General features: G+C 42.2%; 1 protein-coding gene across 3 annotated transcripts in view; it reads left to right on the forward strand.

Annotated features, from left to right (window-relative positions):
* ANP32E (acidic nuclear phosphoprotein 32 family member E) overlaps window positions 1-12,178 on the forward strand; it is a 30,685-nt gene extending 18,507 nt beyond the window's left edge. The window contains exons 2-8 of one of the 3 annotated variants that reach the window (XM_056545428.1): window positions 443-592; window positions 1,062-1,184; window positions 6,946-7,108; window positions 7,527-7,678; window positions 9,805-9,874; window positions 10,915-11,106; window positions 11,183-12,178. In XM_056545428.1, the coding sequence (XP_056401403.1) occupies window positions 443-592; window positions 1,062-1,184; window positions 6,946-7,108; window positions 7,527-7,678; window positions 9,805-9,874; window positions 10,915-11,106; window positions 11,183-11,259 (927 nt within the window). In that variant the 3' untranslated portion in view covers window positions 11,260-12,178. The remainder of the gene's footprint in view (window positions 1-442; window positions 593-1,061; window positions 1,185-6,945; window positions 7,109-7,526; window positions 7,679-9,804; window positions 9,875-10,914; window positions 11,107-11,182) is intronic. The other 2 variants (XM_056545427.1, XM_056545426.1) reach the window with 2 other exon arrangements.
* Window positions 12,179-12,433: the final 255 nt, after the last annotated feature.

The following is a 12,433-nucleotide window of genomic DNA, read 5'->3' on the forward strand; positions in this document are numbered from 1 at the left end:
ATCCCTACAGAAAACCCCTTTAAGACCCTCATCTAACGTGCTATCCCCTGATTTGTAAATTTAACTGTCTGACTAATTTGTTTTGGGGAGGAAGCTGCTCTTAAAAGGAATCTGGCAGTGACATACCGCTCCCCCAAAACTTTGTTTATGCGTGTATGTGGGGATCACGAGCTGGCTGGCAACTCTCTTGCTTGGCTACCTTAACACTTGTGTTCTGTCTACGTTTAGATTTTAATTACTGCAATATCTTCTTGATCCTGCCTAAAAGTAAAATGCTCTCTACAGTAGCTATAAGGGTATTACATGGTCACCCCTAAATGTCAATGGGTACCCTATAATACTATAAGCCAACTTTTTGAGCCAGTAGGCAATTGAGTGGGATAGGATTCCAGGGTATGCCATGTGAGCCAATAATGTGTAAAATGTCATGTTTTCTTAATAGGTGACGGAGTTGGTTCTTGACAATTGCCGGTCAGGTGATGGAGAGATAGAGGGCTTAAGCGATAGTTTCAAAGAGCTGGAATTTCTCAGTATGGCGAACATAGAACTGTCTTCTCTGGCAAAACTCCCACAGTTGACAAAACTCAGAAAGGTAAGAGTCTCAGAAGTACATCTCTTTGATGTAAAATGCCCTATTTCCTAGAAGGCCTTATAAAAACCCATAAGTCCGTGTAGTGTTACTGCTGCAATTTCATACAAACTCTTAATATAGCAGTGAGTTTGAGCCCTTTTGCCTTAAATATTTTTCAATGGTGGTCCAATCCATGTGAGCCCAGATAATGATGCTTTAGCTTAGCCTGATTCAAGTATCTTTCCTATAGGCCACTGTTTTCCCTGAAAATCCCTTGTATGCCGGACACACCTTTTTTAATTTCGTTTTCAGCTTCCTATCTCAGACAGAACGAGTGGTTGGACTGTTAATATTCCACATGCCCAGTCTTTTTCCCATCGTCCCATCACCACTTTCATTAGCAGACACCTATGAGACTTAACAGTGTAGTAGATTTCCCTGCATAAAATACTTAGTTTGTTTTTCTTTTTTTCTTTTTGTCTCCTTCTAGTTGGAGCTGAGCGATAACAGTATCTCTGGAGGACTTGAAGTATTAGCGGAAAGGTGTCCTAATCTTACTTACCTGAACCTGAGTGGTAACAAGATTAAGGATTTGAGCACAGTGGAAGCCCTTGTAAGTAGCAGTCTTATTTCTCATTCATACGGCCTGACTGGTTCCAGTGACCCAAACTAAGAGCAACGTAGGGATCTATAATGCTATAAGTTTAGGATGTTAGACCTGACCTCCGACCTGGTATTTTTGTCTGTAATACGCACTCTAAAAATGCAGTGGTATGAATGATGTTTTCTGTGTGATGTTTTACTAGTTGGTGTTTTTGTTTAACCAAACTTATACTCTTATTATACTAAATGAAGTTAAATATATAAAAATATTTTAACCTGTTAAGGACGCAGGGCATATGAGTACGCCCATGCGCCCTGGTGCTTACTGGATGCAGGGTGTACCTGTACACCCTGGTCCAGTTACCGTGGTTTGAAGCGTGCTTATGAGCTAAACGCGCCTCGTACCCCGTGGGTCCCTGTTATCAGCAGCCAGGACCCAAGGTTAATGCCAGACATCGCTAATCTGGCTGATGTCCGGCAGTCAGACTTTGTCGGAAATGTTAAGAAAGCTATCCCGGCAGCTCGGTGGAGCTGATCTGGACCATCGTGGGGAAATCGCAATGTCCCAATAAGCTGAGTGGACGGCGGGAGGGCAATTACCTGTCCGATCTGTGATCTGATGCTTCCAGCTAGCCATGGCAGGCTGGAGCAGCAAAAGCACCAATAACGCTGATCAATGCTGAGCCAAAGCTTAGCATTGAACAGTGTATGCAATTGAAAGTATATTGCCCCCTATGGAGACAAAAAAAAGTAGTGTTAAAAAAATAATTTAAAATAAAAAACTTACGTTTAAAAAGGATAATAAATGAGAATAAACCCCTTTCCTAATAATGGTTTTAAAATTTTTTTTTATTTAATCAAAAATAAACGTGGTATCGTTGCGTGATTAAATGTTCAAACTACTAAAATATAAGGTTAGTTAAACCGTACGGATTATGACATAGAAGTAAAAGTACCAAAGTCCAAAATTGTGCACCTTTGGTCACATCATATACCACAAAATTTTTTTATAAAAAGCGATCAAAAAATTACATCAAAGCAACAATACCTAAATAAACTACGGACCACAGCACAAAAAAAATGAGCCCTCATATAGCCCCGTATGCGAAACAGTGAAAAAAAGTTTACACAATTTTAAACATACTAATTAGTAGTTATAATTATAACCCCTTAAGGACGCAGCCCATTTGGGCCTTAAGGACGCAGACAATAACATTTTTTAGTTTTTTCGTTTTATTCCTCCTAGCCTTCAAAAAATCATAACACTTTTATATTTTCATCCACAGACTAGTATGAGGGCTTGTTTTTTGCGCGGCCAGTTGTCTGTTGTAATGCCATCGCTCACTTTACCATTAAATGTATAGCGCAACCAAAAAAATACTATTTGTGTGATGAAATAAAAAAGAAAACCACAATTTTGCAAATTTTGGAAGGTTTTGTTTTCACGCCGTACAATTTACAGTAAAAATGATAGGTTCTTTATTCTTTGGGTCATACTTTTTTATTACTGTTGCGCTGAAAAAAATCACAAACTTTTTAACCAAATTAATATGTTTAAAATCCCCCTATTTTGAAGACCTATAACTTTTTCATTTTTCCATATAAGCGGTGGTATGAGGGCAAATTTTTTACGCCGTGATCTGTACTTTTTGATACCATATTTGCTTATATAGAACTTTTAATCAATTTTTCTAAATTTTTGGGGGAATAAAATGTTATAAAAAAGGATCTATTTTGGACTTTTTTTTTGCGTTCACGCCGTTCACCGTACGGTATCATGAACATTTAATTTTAATAGTTCAGATATTTACGCACGCGGCGATAACATATGTATATAAAAACATTTTTAACACTTTTTGGGGGTGAAATAGGGAAAATTGGACAATTTACGTTTTATTGGGGGAGGGGTTTTTTCCCCTTTTTTTTTTATTTTTTTTTTAATCTGAGTTTTTATTAATGCAAACATTTTAAAACATAGACAATAAACCCACCCACCCCACAAAGAAACCTTCCGTCTCTACCCCTTTACAGCACAAAATGCACTTGTAGTAAACCAAAGGTTTAGGAATCTTCTGTCCCGAAGGCCAGTCTCCCTCGCATCACACACTCAGAACTACCAAAAGCGGTACCTACAGGCGCTCCAACAAAACCACCAAAAGAGGGTATGAAGAAAGATGTGAGTACAAGAAAGAATAGAGCCACATCCACAAATCACCAGCATGCATGCCATTCATAATACGTCAGACATACTGAGGATGAACAGTCATCTAGGAATCATCCGACGGGGGGGTCAAAGTGGTTTACCCAGGGTCCCCAGATACCATCAAACTTCCTTTCTAGCTTATGCTTAACATATATCCTTTTCTCCAAGCGCACTATTTGCGTTATTCTTTTGACAAGATCAGCTACTCCCGGAGGAGACGGTCTGATCCAGAACTGCGCTATAAGTTTCCTTGCCTGATATAACACACGTAAAATTCCCACTTCTTTCAAGGAGGGTTCCTGATCACAACCAATAAGACAAAGTAAGCAAACCTTAGGTGTTTTATCCAACAATACCCCGTAAATAGTATTAATAAGTTGAATCACATCATTCCAATATGCATGTAAGACAGGGCAAGCCCACATCATATGTAACAAATGAGCCTCCAACTCACCACACCTGGGGCAAGAAGAGTCAGACCGAACACCAATGTTATGTAGGAACAGTGGGATTTTGTACACCCTATGCAAAAAGAATAATTGTGATAGTCTATTAGACTCTGACAGATAAAGACTGGGTAAGAGAAAGCACTATAGACCATTCCTCGTCACTCAACCCACCAAGATCTCTCTCCCACTTAGCACGGACAGTCAAGGGGAAACGCTCATGGTAGAGGCTTAACAATTCACCGTATAGCCAAGAAATAATACCTGCAGACTCCTTTTTCGTAACCACGGATTCTAGGACCCTGTTAGACTGTACCTCCAGCAGCCGTAGCCGATTCTGAGTTTCATACACATGACTGAGTTGCAGGTATCGATAAAATGAGAAGCGCGGTAAAGCAAACTCCTCCTGCAAATCCTCAAAAGATCTAACTACCCCTGCACAGCCAGCTGCCCCAGTTCACACAATCCCCTCCTCTCCCAGTAGCCAGCATCCACAAAAGAGTAGAAAACCTGCAAGCTCGGGTTACGCCACAGTGGTGTAAGTGGTAAAGAGTTCGTAAGACCCAGTAACTTACGCGTATTGCCCCAGAGCTTGCAGAGGAGCAGGGTAGTGGGAGAAGAGTCCGGGGGTCTGGTCAGGGCTCCAATTTCAAGAATGTGTAGTGGCACTCTCACTCCATGTTTAGTCATAAATAAACGTCCTGTAGGCCCCAATAAAGACGTCTTCGCCCACCCTCTTAACTGATGAAGTTGCGAGGCGATATAGTACAGCCAGGGATTAGGTAACGCCAGCCACCCTGAAGATTTTGCTTTTACTTTTATTTTTACACTTTAATATAGGGGACAATTTATAGCAATCACTTGATTGCTAATCCTGTTCAGTGCTATGTATATTACACAGCACTGATCAGTGTAATCGGTCATCTTCTGCTCTGGTCTGTGGGAAGGCAGATCAGAGCAGAAGATGCCGGGAAGGCAGCGGAGGCAGGTGAGGGGACCTCCGTCTGCCATGCTGGATGATCGGATCACCGCGGCAGCGCTACGAATGATCCGATCATCCATTTAGTGACTGTGATGCTGCAGATGCCGTGATCTGTATTGATCACGGCATCTGAGGGGTTAATGGTGGACATCCGGGGAATCGCGGATGTCCGCCATTACGGGCGGTTCCCATGCTGCAATCAGCAGCCGGGACCTACCACGCATGATCCGGGCATTGCTCCGATGCTCGCGGTTATGCTTAGGACGTAAATGTACGTCCTGGTGCGTTAAGTACCACCTTACCAGGACGTACATTTACGGCGCTCTTAATTAAGGGGTTAAAGTAGTAAAATAAAATCTACATTTTAACCGTATGGATCTACAGAATAAAGATAAGGCGTAATTTTTACTGAAGTCCACTGTGTAAAAAACGGAAGCCCCCAAAATTACAAAATAGTGTTTTGTTTTTTTATTTACCCCACAAATAATTTTTTTTTGTTTTCTGTTCCGCAGCAGATAAGTGGTCATCACAAAATACAACTGGTGATGCAAAAAAACAAGCCCTTATATGGGTTTGTAGGTGCAAAATTGAAAGCGGGAGGAGGAAAAACAAAAAGTGCAAAAATAAAAATTGGCTGGTTCCTTAAAGGGGTACTCTGCCCCTAGACATCTTATCCCCTATCCAAAGATGACACAGGCTGCTGCAGGAGAGATCGTGGGGGTTCCTAGTGGCGGGACCCCCACGATCAGACATATCTCCTATCCTTTGAATAGGGAATAAGATGTCTAGGGGTGGAGTACCCCTTTAAGGCCAAAATGGGCTGAGTTCTTAAGGGGTTAAAAGAAATGCTTTACTTGGTCCAGTTAGGCCTTCTCCACATCCGCTGATGTCCATCGTGCAACTCTGTCCATTGTGCTCAATCTGTTCGGACGCAGATGTGAGCTTAGCCTTATACTCCCCTTAATTTCTGTTATTGGACTACAGCAATAGTTTGTCAGATACTGTAGACTGTTGCTTATCTGCATAAGAAATTAAAAAAAAGGCCGGGTTCACACTTGAGAAGGTCCAGTCGGAAAACTTCCGTCCAAGGCTTCCAAGCGTGGCCAGCTCTTGTTGGTGCTAGGACCCCGCAGACTAGGGATCGACCGATATCGTTTTTTAGGGCCGATACCGATAATCGGTGCAGGTTAGGGCCGATAGCCGATAACTTATACCGGAATATAAGTTATCGGCTATTTAACCCCCTGCGACACCGCTGCAGATCATTGATTTAAAGCAGGCGCTTTAAATCAATGATCTGCAGTGGCTTTTGTGGGGCCATAGACCGCCGCCGCCACCACCCGCTTCTCTCCCCTACCTGTCAGGGTGGTCCGGGCCATCCATCCATCTTTCCTGTAGTGTTCGGGGGCGTTCCGGGTGGAGGGTGGTCCGGTCCGGGCTGTCCTTCTTCTCCGGCGGTCATCTTCCCCACTCCGGGCAGGCTCCGGCCTAGTACGCTGCATAGACGTCGCTGCGCAGTGACGCCCGTGTGCAGCGACGCACCTGACGTCACGGCATAGCGGCGTCTATGCAGCGTACTAGGCCGGAGCCTGCCCGGAGTGGAGAAGACCGTGGGAGAAGGACAGCCCGGACCGGACCACCCTCCACCCGAAACGCCCCCGGACACCACATGAAGGAAGGATGGCCTGGACCACCCCCATTACGGGTAAGTTTAATTTTTTTATTGACTCGGAGGGTGGGGAGGGGCCCGACCGGTATAGCGGTATGGGAAAAAATCCAACCGCCTAGCATCACTGTGGGTCGGGGGTGCGGTGCGGCGGGGCATTATCGGCTTATCGGCAAGATAATTGCCGATACCGATAATGCCCAAAATCGTGATTGTCGGCCGATAATATCGGCCATACCGATAATCGGTCGATCCCTACCGCAGACATTGCCGTCCCCATAAATGGCAATGTCTGCTGTGTATGAATAGTGTGTATGAATATCTGCCTGTTTCCCTGTTTACTGCAGCCCAGGAGACTGGAATACAACTTTAAATAAATTCATAACAAGTTATGGATCTTAAGATAAAAATGCAGATAACCGGTTTGCCCTTTGTCTAGATTGCCTTCAAAAAGAGCATTCTTTTTTTTTTCAGACAAATTTAAAAAATCTGAAGAGCTTGGACCTCTTCAACTGTGAGATAACCAATCTAGAAGACTACAGAGACAACATATTCCGGAAACTTCCACAGATCACATACCTAGATGGATTTGATCAGGAAGATAATGAAGCACCTGACTCTGAAGAGGATGATGAAGGTTTGTAGTCCTCCATACCACTGTGTAGGAAACTTGTATCCAAGTATTGTGCTATTCATACAAAAACACCCAGAGCCTCAACATATATGCTACACAGTATACATTTTTTACTGAGTGCCTCTGCTTTTTATGGCTTAGTCGATTTAGTAAACACTTGGCGTAATTGACTTAGACACTTTCGCCAGTTCCAACAAAAGGCAGTTCCTTTTTGGTTCTTTATTTAAAAAGCCACATGTCTTAAATGCACCAACATTTTAGTGCATATTTCTTAGACTATATTGCCTCCAGATTTATCATTTAGCCTGAGACAGTGTTGGAAACTAACACATCTTACAAGTCTGTTTACACAGTCTAAGAATTCATTTTAGTTAATCTGGGCCAATGTGCATTCTAATAATTTTAAATATTTGTTTTGCAGAATGTGAGGAATACGAGTATCCTGAGGATGAGGATGATGAAGCTGGTCCTCCAGGGGAGTTTGAAGAGGAAGATGAGGAGGAAGGAGAGTCTGATTTAGGAGAGGAAGAGGAAGAAGTGGGACTCTCATACTTGATGAAAGAAGAAATTCATGTAAGTTGTGCATCTTTCAAACAACTGTTAAAATGGTACACATTTGTATACATGTTGGGCTGCATTCACATCATGTTTGCAGCCTGCAGCAAATGGTGGCTCTGGTCGGCTCATGTGTTCCCTGTATCCGGTTTTAGGTCCTGTCACAAACCCGGATACGGGACAAAAATGAGCCGACCGGAGCCACTATTTGACTCTGGTCAGCTCATTAAAGTGAATAGGTTTCGGGTGCGGGAGTGACTGGCTTTCCCATCCCCCAGCTGGACCAGGCAGCCGTAGGCTGCAAACATGATGCGAATGCAGAATATTTGAACTGGAGATGAGACATAAAGCAATAGTAGATGTGATGGTTGGAACAAACTACTGGCAAAAGTGATGGCAAATCATCACTAACTGCATGTTAACATGACTGGGGTAAGCACCATCTTTAAGATAAAAATAAAGTAAATCATAAGGGAAGACTGGATGGACAAAGTGGTTTTTTTTCTGCCAACAGTCTTTCTTGGGACTTAAGAATACTAGTTGTAAATCATTATTTTTTTTTATCTTTTGTGGCACCAGTCACAGGATATGCCATAAATCTTTATAGGCAAATTAGTTCTAGGCGCATTTGGGGTTCCCTGGCTCGTCTCTGAACCGTGCCCCTTTTATAAATTATCATAACTCTGCCCTGAAGCTTGTAGTTATCAGGTGGGTGCCCTGAATACACTAATGAAACAGATTAACATAGTATAATTTTAGGGCATATGCTTGGAGCTAGGCCATGTAGAAAAAGATGCACAGATGTACCTCTGCAGTTGCAGCTTTTACATGGCAATCACTTTGACATGTCAACTAAAAATACATAAGAATTGCCTTGTAAATTATGCTGCTGCAGATCCACAACTGCTGACTTTACAACTGCAGATCGGCAACTTCAGATCCGCAGCTGATCAGTGTGTGTATGACCTAGTATTCGATACTAATAAAAACCAAAAAGAAAACTAACCACCCTTTAACCCCTTGAGGGCAGCCCATTTTGACCTTAAGGACAGGCCAATCTTTTTTTCCCCTCCTCTCCTTTTAAAATCCCCAACTTTTCTTTTCTTTCACCTACATAAGGGCTTGTTTTTTTGTGAGACCAATTGTACTTTGTAATCTTTCATTTTACCATAAGATGTACCATGAAACCAAATTTATATTTAAACTTAAAAGAAAACTGCAATTTTGCAACTTTTAGAGGGTTTGGTTTTTACACAGTGCACTTTATGGTAAAACTTACACATTATCTTCTGTAGGTCAATGTGATTTAAAATGATACCCAATTTTTATAGTTTTTCTATTGTACTAATTTTTAAAAAAATGCAAACTTTGTTTTAGCAAAATTCATGTGCATAAAATTGTCCTTTTCTTACTCCTATAACTTTTATTTTTCCATATACAGAGATGTATGCGGGCTAATTTTGGGGGCCGTGATCAGTAGTTTTCAGCTGTACCATTTTTGCTTTGATTTGACTTTTTGATTGCTTTTTATTTTACTTTTTTCTGATATGAGGTGATTAAAAAGTGTTTTTGGTTTGATATTTTTATGCTGTTTACTGTGCAGGATCATAAACATTATATTTTAGTAGTTTGGATGATTATGCATTCAGCAGTACCAAATGTGAATGGGTCATTTAAATTTTTTATTAGGGGAGGGAGTTTTATATAATTTTAAAACCTTTTGTTTTACACTTTGTCCCCTTAGGGGACTTTGATATGTAGTCATTAGATTGCATTTACTGTATAATGCTATGTCTATGGCATAGCATTACACAGTGTGATCGGCAATCCATTCATATAGGCTGAATCAGTGAATCAGCGGCAGGTGACAGGTAAGGGGAACCTCCTCCACTGTTTTAGCTTACAGAACCTTGGGGTTCCATGAGCCCCTCTGATCTACTGTGATTTGGCATTGATCAGGCATCTAAAAGGGTTAAAGACCGGTGGCAGCGGGAACCTGTGTCAATGGGTTATGGCAACAACATTGAAGTGGGATTCTGATGTGTCCTGGTTGTTAAACTATTTTTTTTCTAAGTTTAATTTGCAACAGACAGTCACTGTAAAAGCAGAAAAGTGTAATGTTTTACATTTACTATTCTGTTTAGGATGAAGAAGATGATGATGATTATGTTGAAGATGGTGGTGATGGAGAAGAGGAGGAGGAGGAAGAAGAAGGTATGCATTAAAAACTTCCATATTCATCAGTTGACCATTGATTAGTTTTTGTGGTACTCTGGGTACTGAACTGAGTCTGCAGCCACGGAGGCTTCTGCTGTGTTGAAGCAGTCCTCTCTAAACCAAACTTAAAGGGTACCTATCACTTCTAAATGTCTCATATCGTGTCTCGATTGGTGAGGACCCAGGAGCTGACACCCATCATAAAGTCCTTAATAGAGCAGTTCTGTGGTCTTGGTTTTTCTTGGTTTCCTCTCCTGAGACCTGAGCGTCCAGTGTTTAAAAGGAAATCTGTCATCAATGTCACCTGCACTAACTTGTCGGTACAGACAGGTAGTGCAGGTGATACTGATGACAACAGTACTTACCTTGTGTCGTTCCATGCTGTAGTTCTCCAGCAATCCTCTTTGGTATCTTCCGCTCCGGGGCAGACTTGGAGCATGGGCGTAGCTTAGTGACATCACCTCTGCTGGGTTCTGCTGCTAGCAAACAGCAGCGGTGACATCACTAAGCTCCGCCCATGCTCAATGTCTGGCCTGGAGCTGAAGATGCAGAAGAGGATTGCCAGAGAGCCACAGCACTGAATGGGACAAGGTAAGTACCAGTGTCACCTGCACTACCTGTCTGTAACGACAATTAGTGCAGGAGACACTGGTGACAATTTCCTGTGTCTTTATGGTACTTGCTCTGTTCCGATGGCAAAGCTGGTCATAAACAAAACGGCACAGTGCTAAACTGATCACTTCTGCCCCTTCATTTTACAAGCTGTTTGGGATTTCAGCACCTGCTTTTACAGATGGGTACCCTTATAGCTTCCTTGGTAAAACTTGCACGGAAACTGGTAAATGATATTCAGCAGATGGAGGGATGAATGCTTAAAGGGTTTTTAAGTTCATTTGTTATACTGGGCAAAGATGACAGATAATTATATATACACCGATCAGCCGTAAGATTAAAACCACTGACAGGTGACGTGAATAACATTGATTATCTCGTTACTGTGGCAGCAAGTGAACAGTCAGTTGATGTTTTGGAAGCAGGAAAAATGGGCAAGCGTAAGGATCTGAGCGACTTGACCGACTTTGAGAAGGGCCAAATTGTGATGGCTATGCGACTGGGTGAAAGCATCTCTAAAACGGCAGGTCTTGTGGGGTGTTCCCGGTATGCAGTGGTTAGCACCTACCAAAACTGGTCAGAGGAAGGACAACCATTGAACCGGCGACGGCTGATCGGTGTGTGTATATATCATATATATGTATATATTTATACATTATTTTATTTATTTTAACTTTTTTTTTTTCTCCACAGAAGAGGAGGAGCCAGTTGAACGGGGAGAGAAAAGAAAACGAGATGCAGAAGATGAAGGAGATGAGGATGAAGATTGAAACATTATGTGTGGGAGGCTTGGACCAGTCTTTTCTGAGCCCTGGGGTTGATGCTAGAATGATAATGCAGATCTGTATGTCTCTACATGTACAATAGATGTCCCTACAGAATTTAACATGTAACTTTTTTATAGGAAAAGGTGTGGTTTTACGATTTTTGTGCCCTTTTTATCATTCCAAATAAAACCTTATGATCCTTTAATAGCAGCAATCTTATCTAGAAACTTCCTTCTGACCCCCTTTGTCATGAACTTTGTGACCCAGAAAGCTTTCCCATAGCAATTGGCAGGCTTTTAGGAGCGAACGGGTTTTAAATCTGTATTCAGATGTGAAGTGACCCCTTTTTTGTTTTTCCTGTAAGGCAAAGTATGAAGACTGTCAAAAGCTTAATGCAATACAGCGAGCAGTAACTGCAGCTTAAGTAAAACGTGCGCTAATTTTTATGAAATATGTACAAGATGTTTTATAACTGGAGGTGGGTTCTGGTAGATGTGAGACCGGGCCTGTTGCTCTAGCGGAGGGCTATCAGCTAATGGATTGTTCCTGTCTGCTGTGTTTTGGTGGCAAGAGTGGGAATGCTTCCTGGGGACAACTAATACAGAAATTGGTACCAAAAATATTGTTTAACATGTTAGATACATGTTACATGGAATCTTACCTGTAATTCTGTACTGAAGTGTTTTGACTAGTTAGTGGGTGCTGGAGGGAAGTTCAAAAACGAGCACTTGCATTGGCAATCACTGAATAATCTGGGGCATATAATATTTCCCAGACACCACTTTACTGGCTCTCAAATCCCATTATGATGCTATTCAGTGGGTATAAAGATAGTGACGGGGTGGTCTATAACACAGTTTAAAGGGGTGCTCCACTGCTCAACGTTTGGAACAAACTGTTCCGAACCCTGGCACTGGGAGCTCATGACTTCGTAGCCATGCCCGCGCCCCCTCAATGCAAGTCTATGGGAGGAGGCATGACAACCGTCACTCCCCCTCCCATAGACTTGCATTGAGGGGGCGGGCTGTGGCTATGACGTCACAAGCTCCCAGTGCCAGTGTTCGGAACAGTTTGTTCCAAACGCTGAGCAGCGGAGTACCCCTTTAAGATTTAGCAGGAATTTGCAGACTGTACCTGTGTTCCAACCAAATAAATCATTCAGCCACTTAAATTAAGA

The sequence above is a fragment of the Hyla sarda genome, chromosome 11, assembly GCF_029499605.1.
Source record: "Hyla sarda isolate aHylSar1 chromosome 11, aHylSar1.hap1, whole genome shotgun sequence".
In the NCBI taxonomy this organism is placed as follows: Eukaryota; Metazoa; Chordata; class Amphibia; order Anura; family Hylidae; genus Hyla; species Hyla sarda.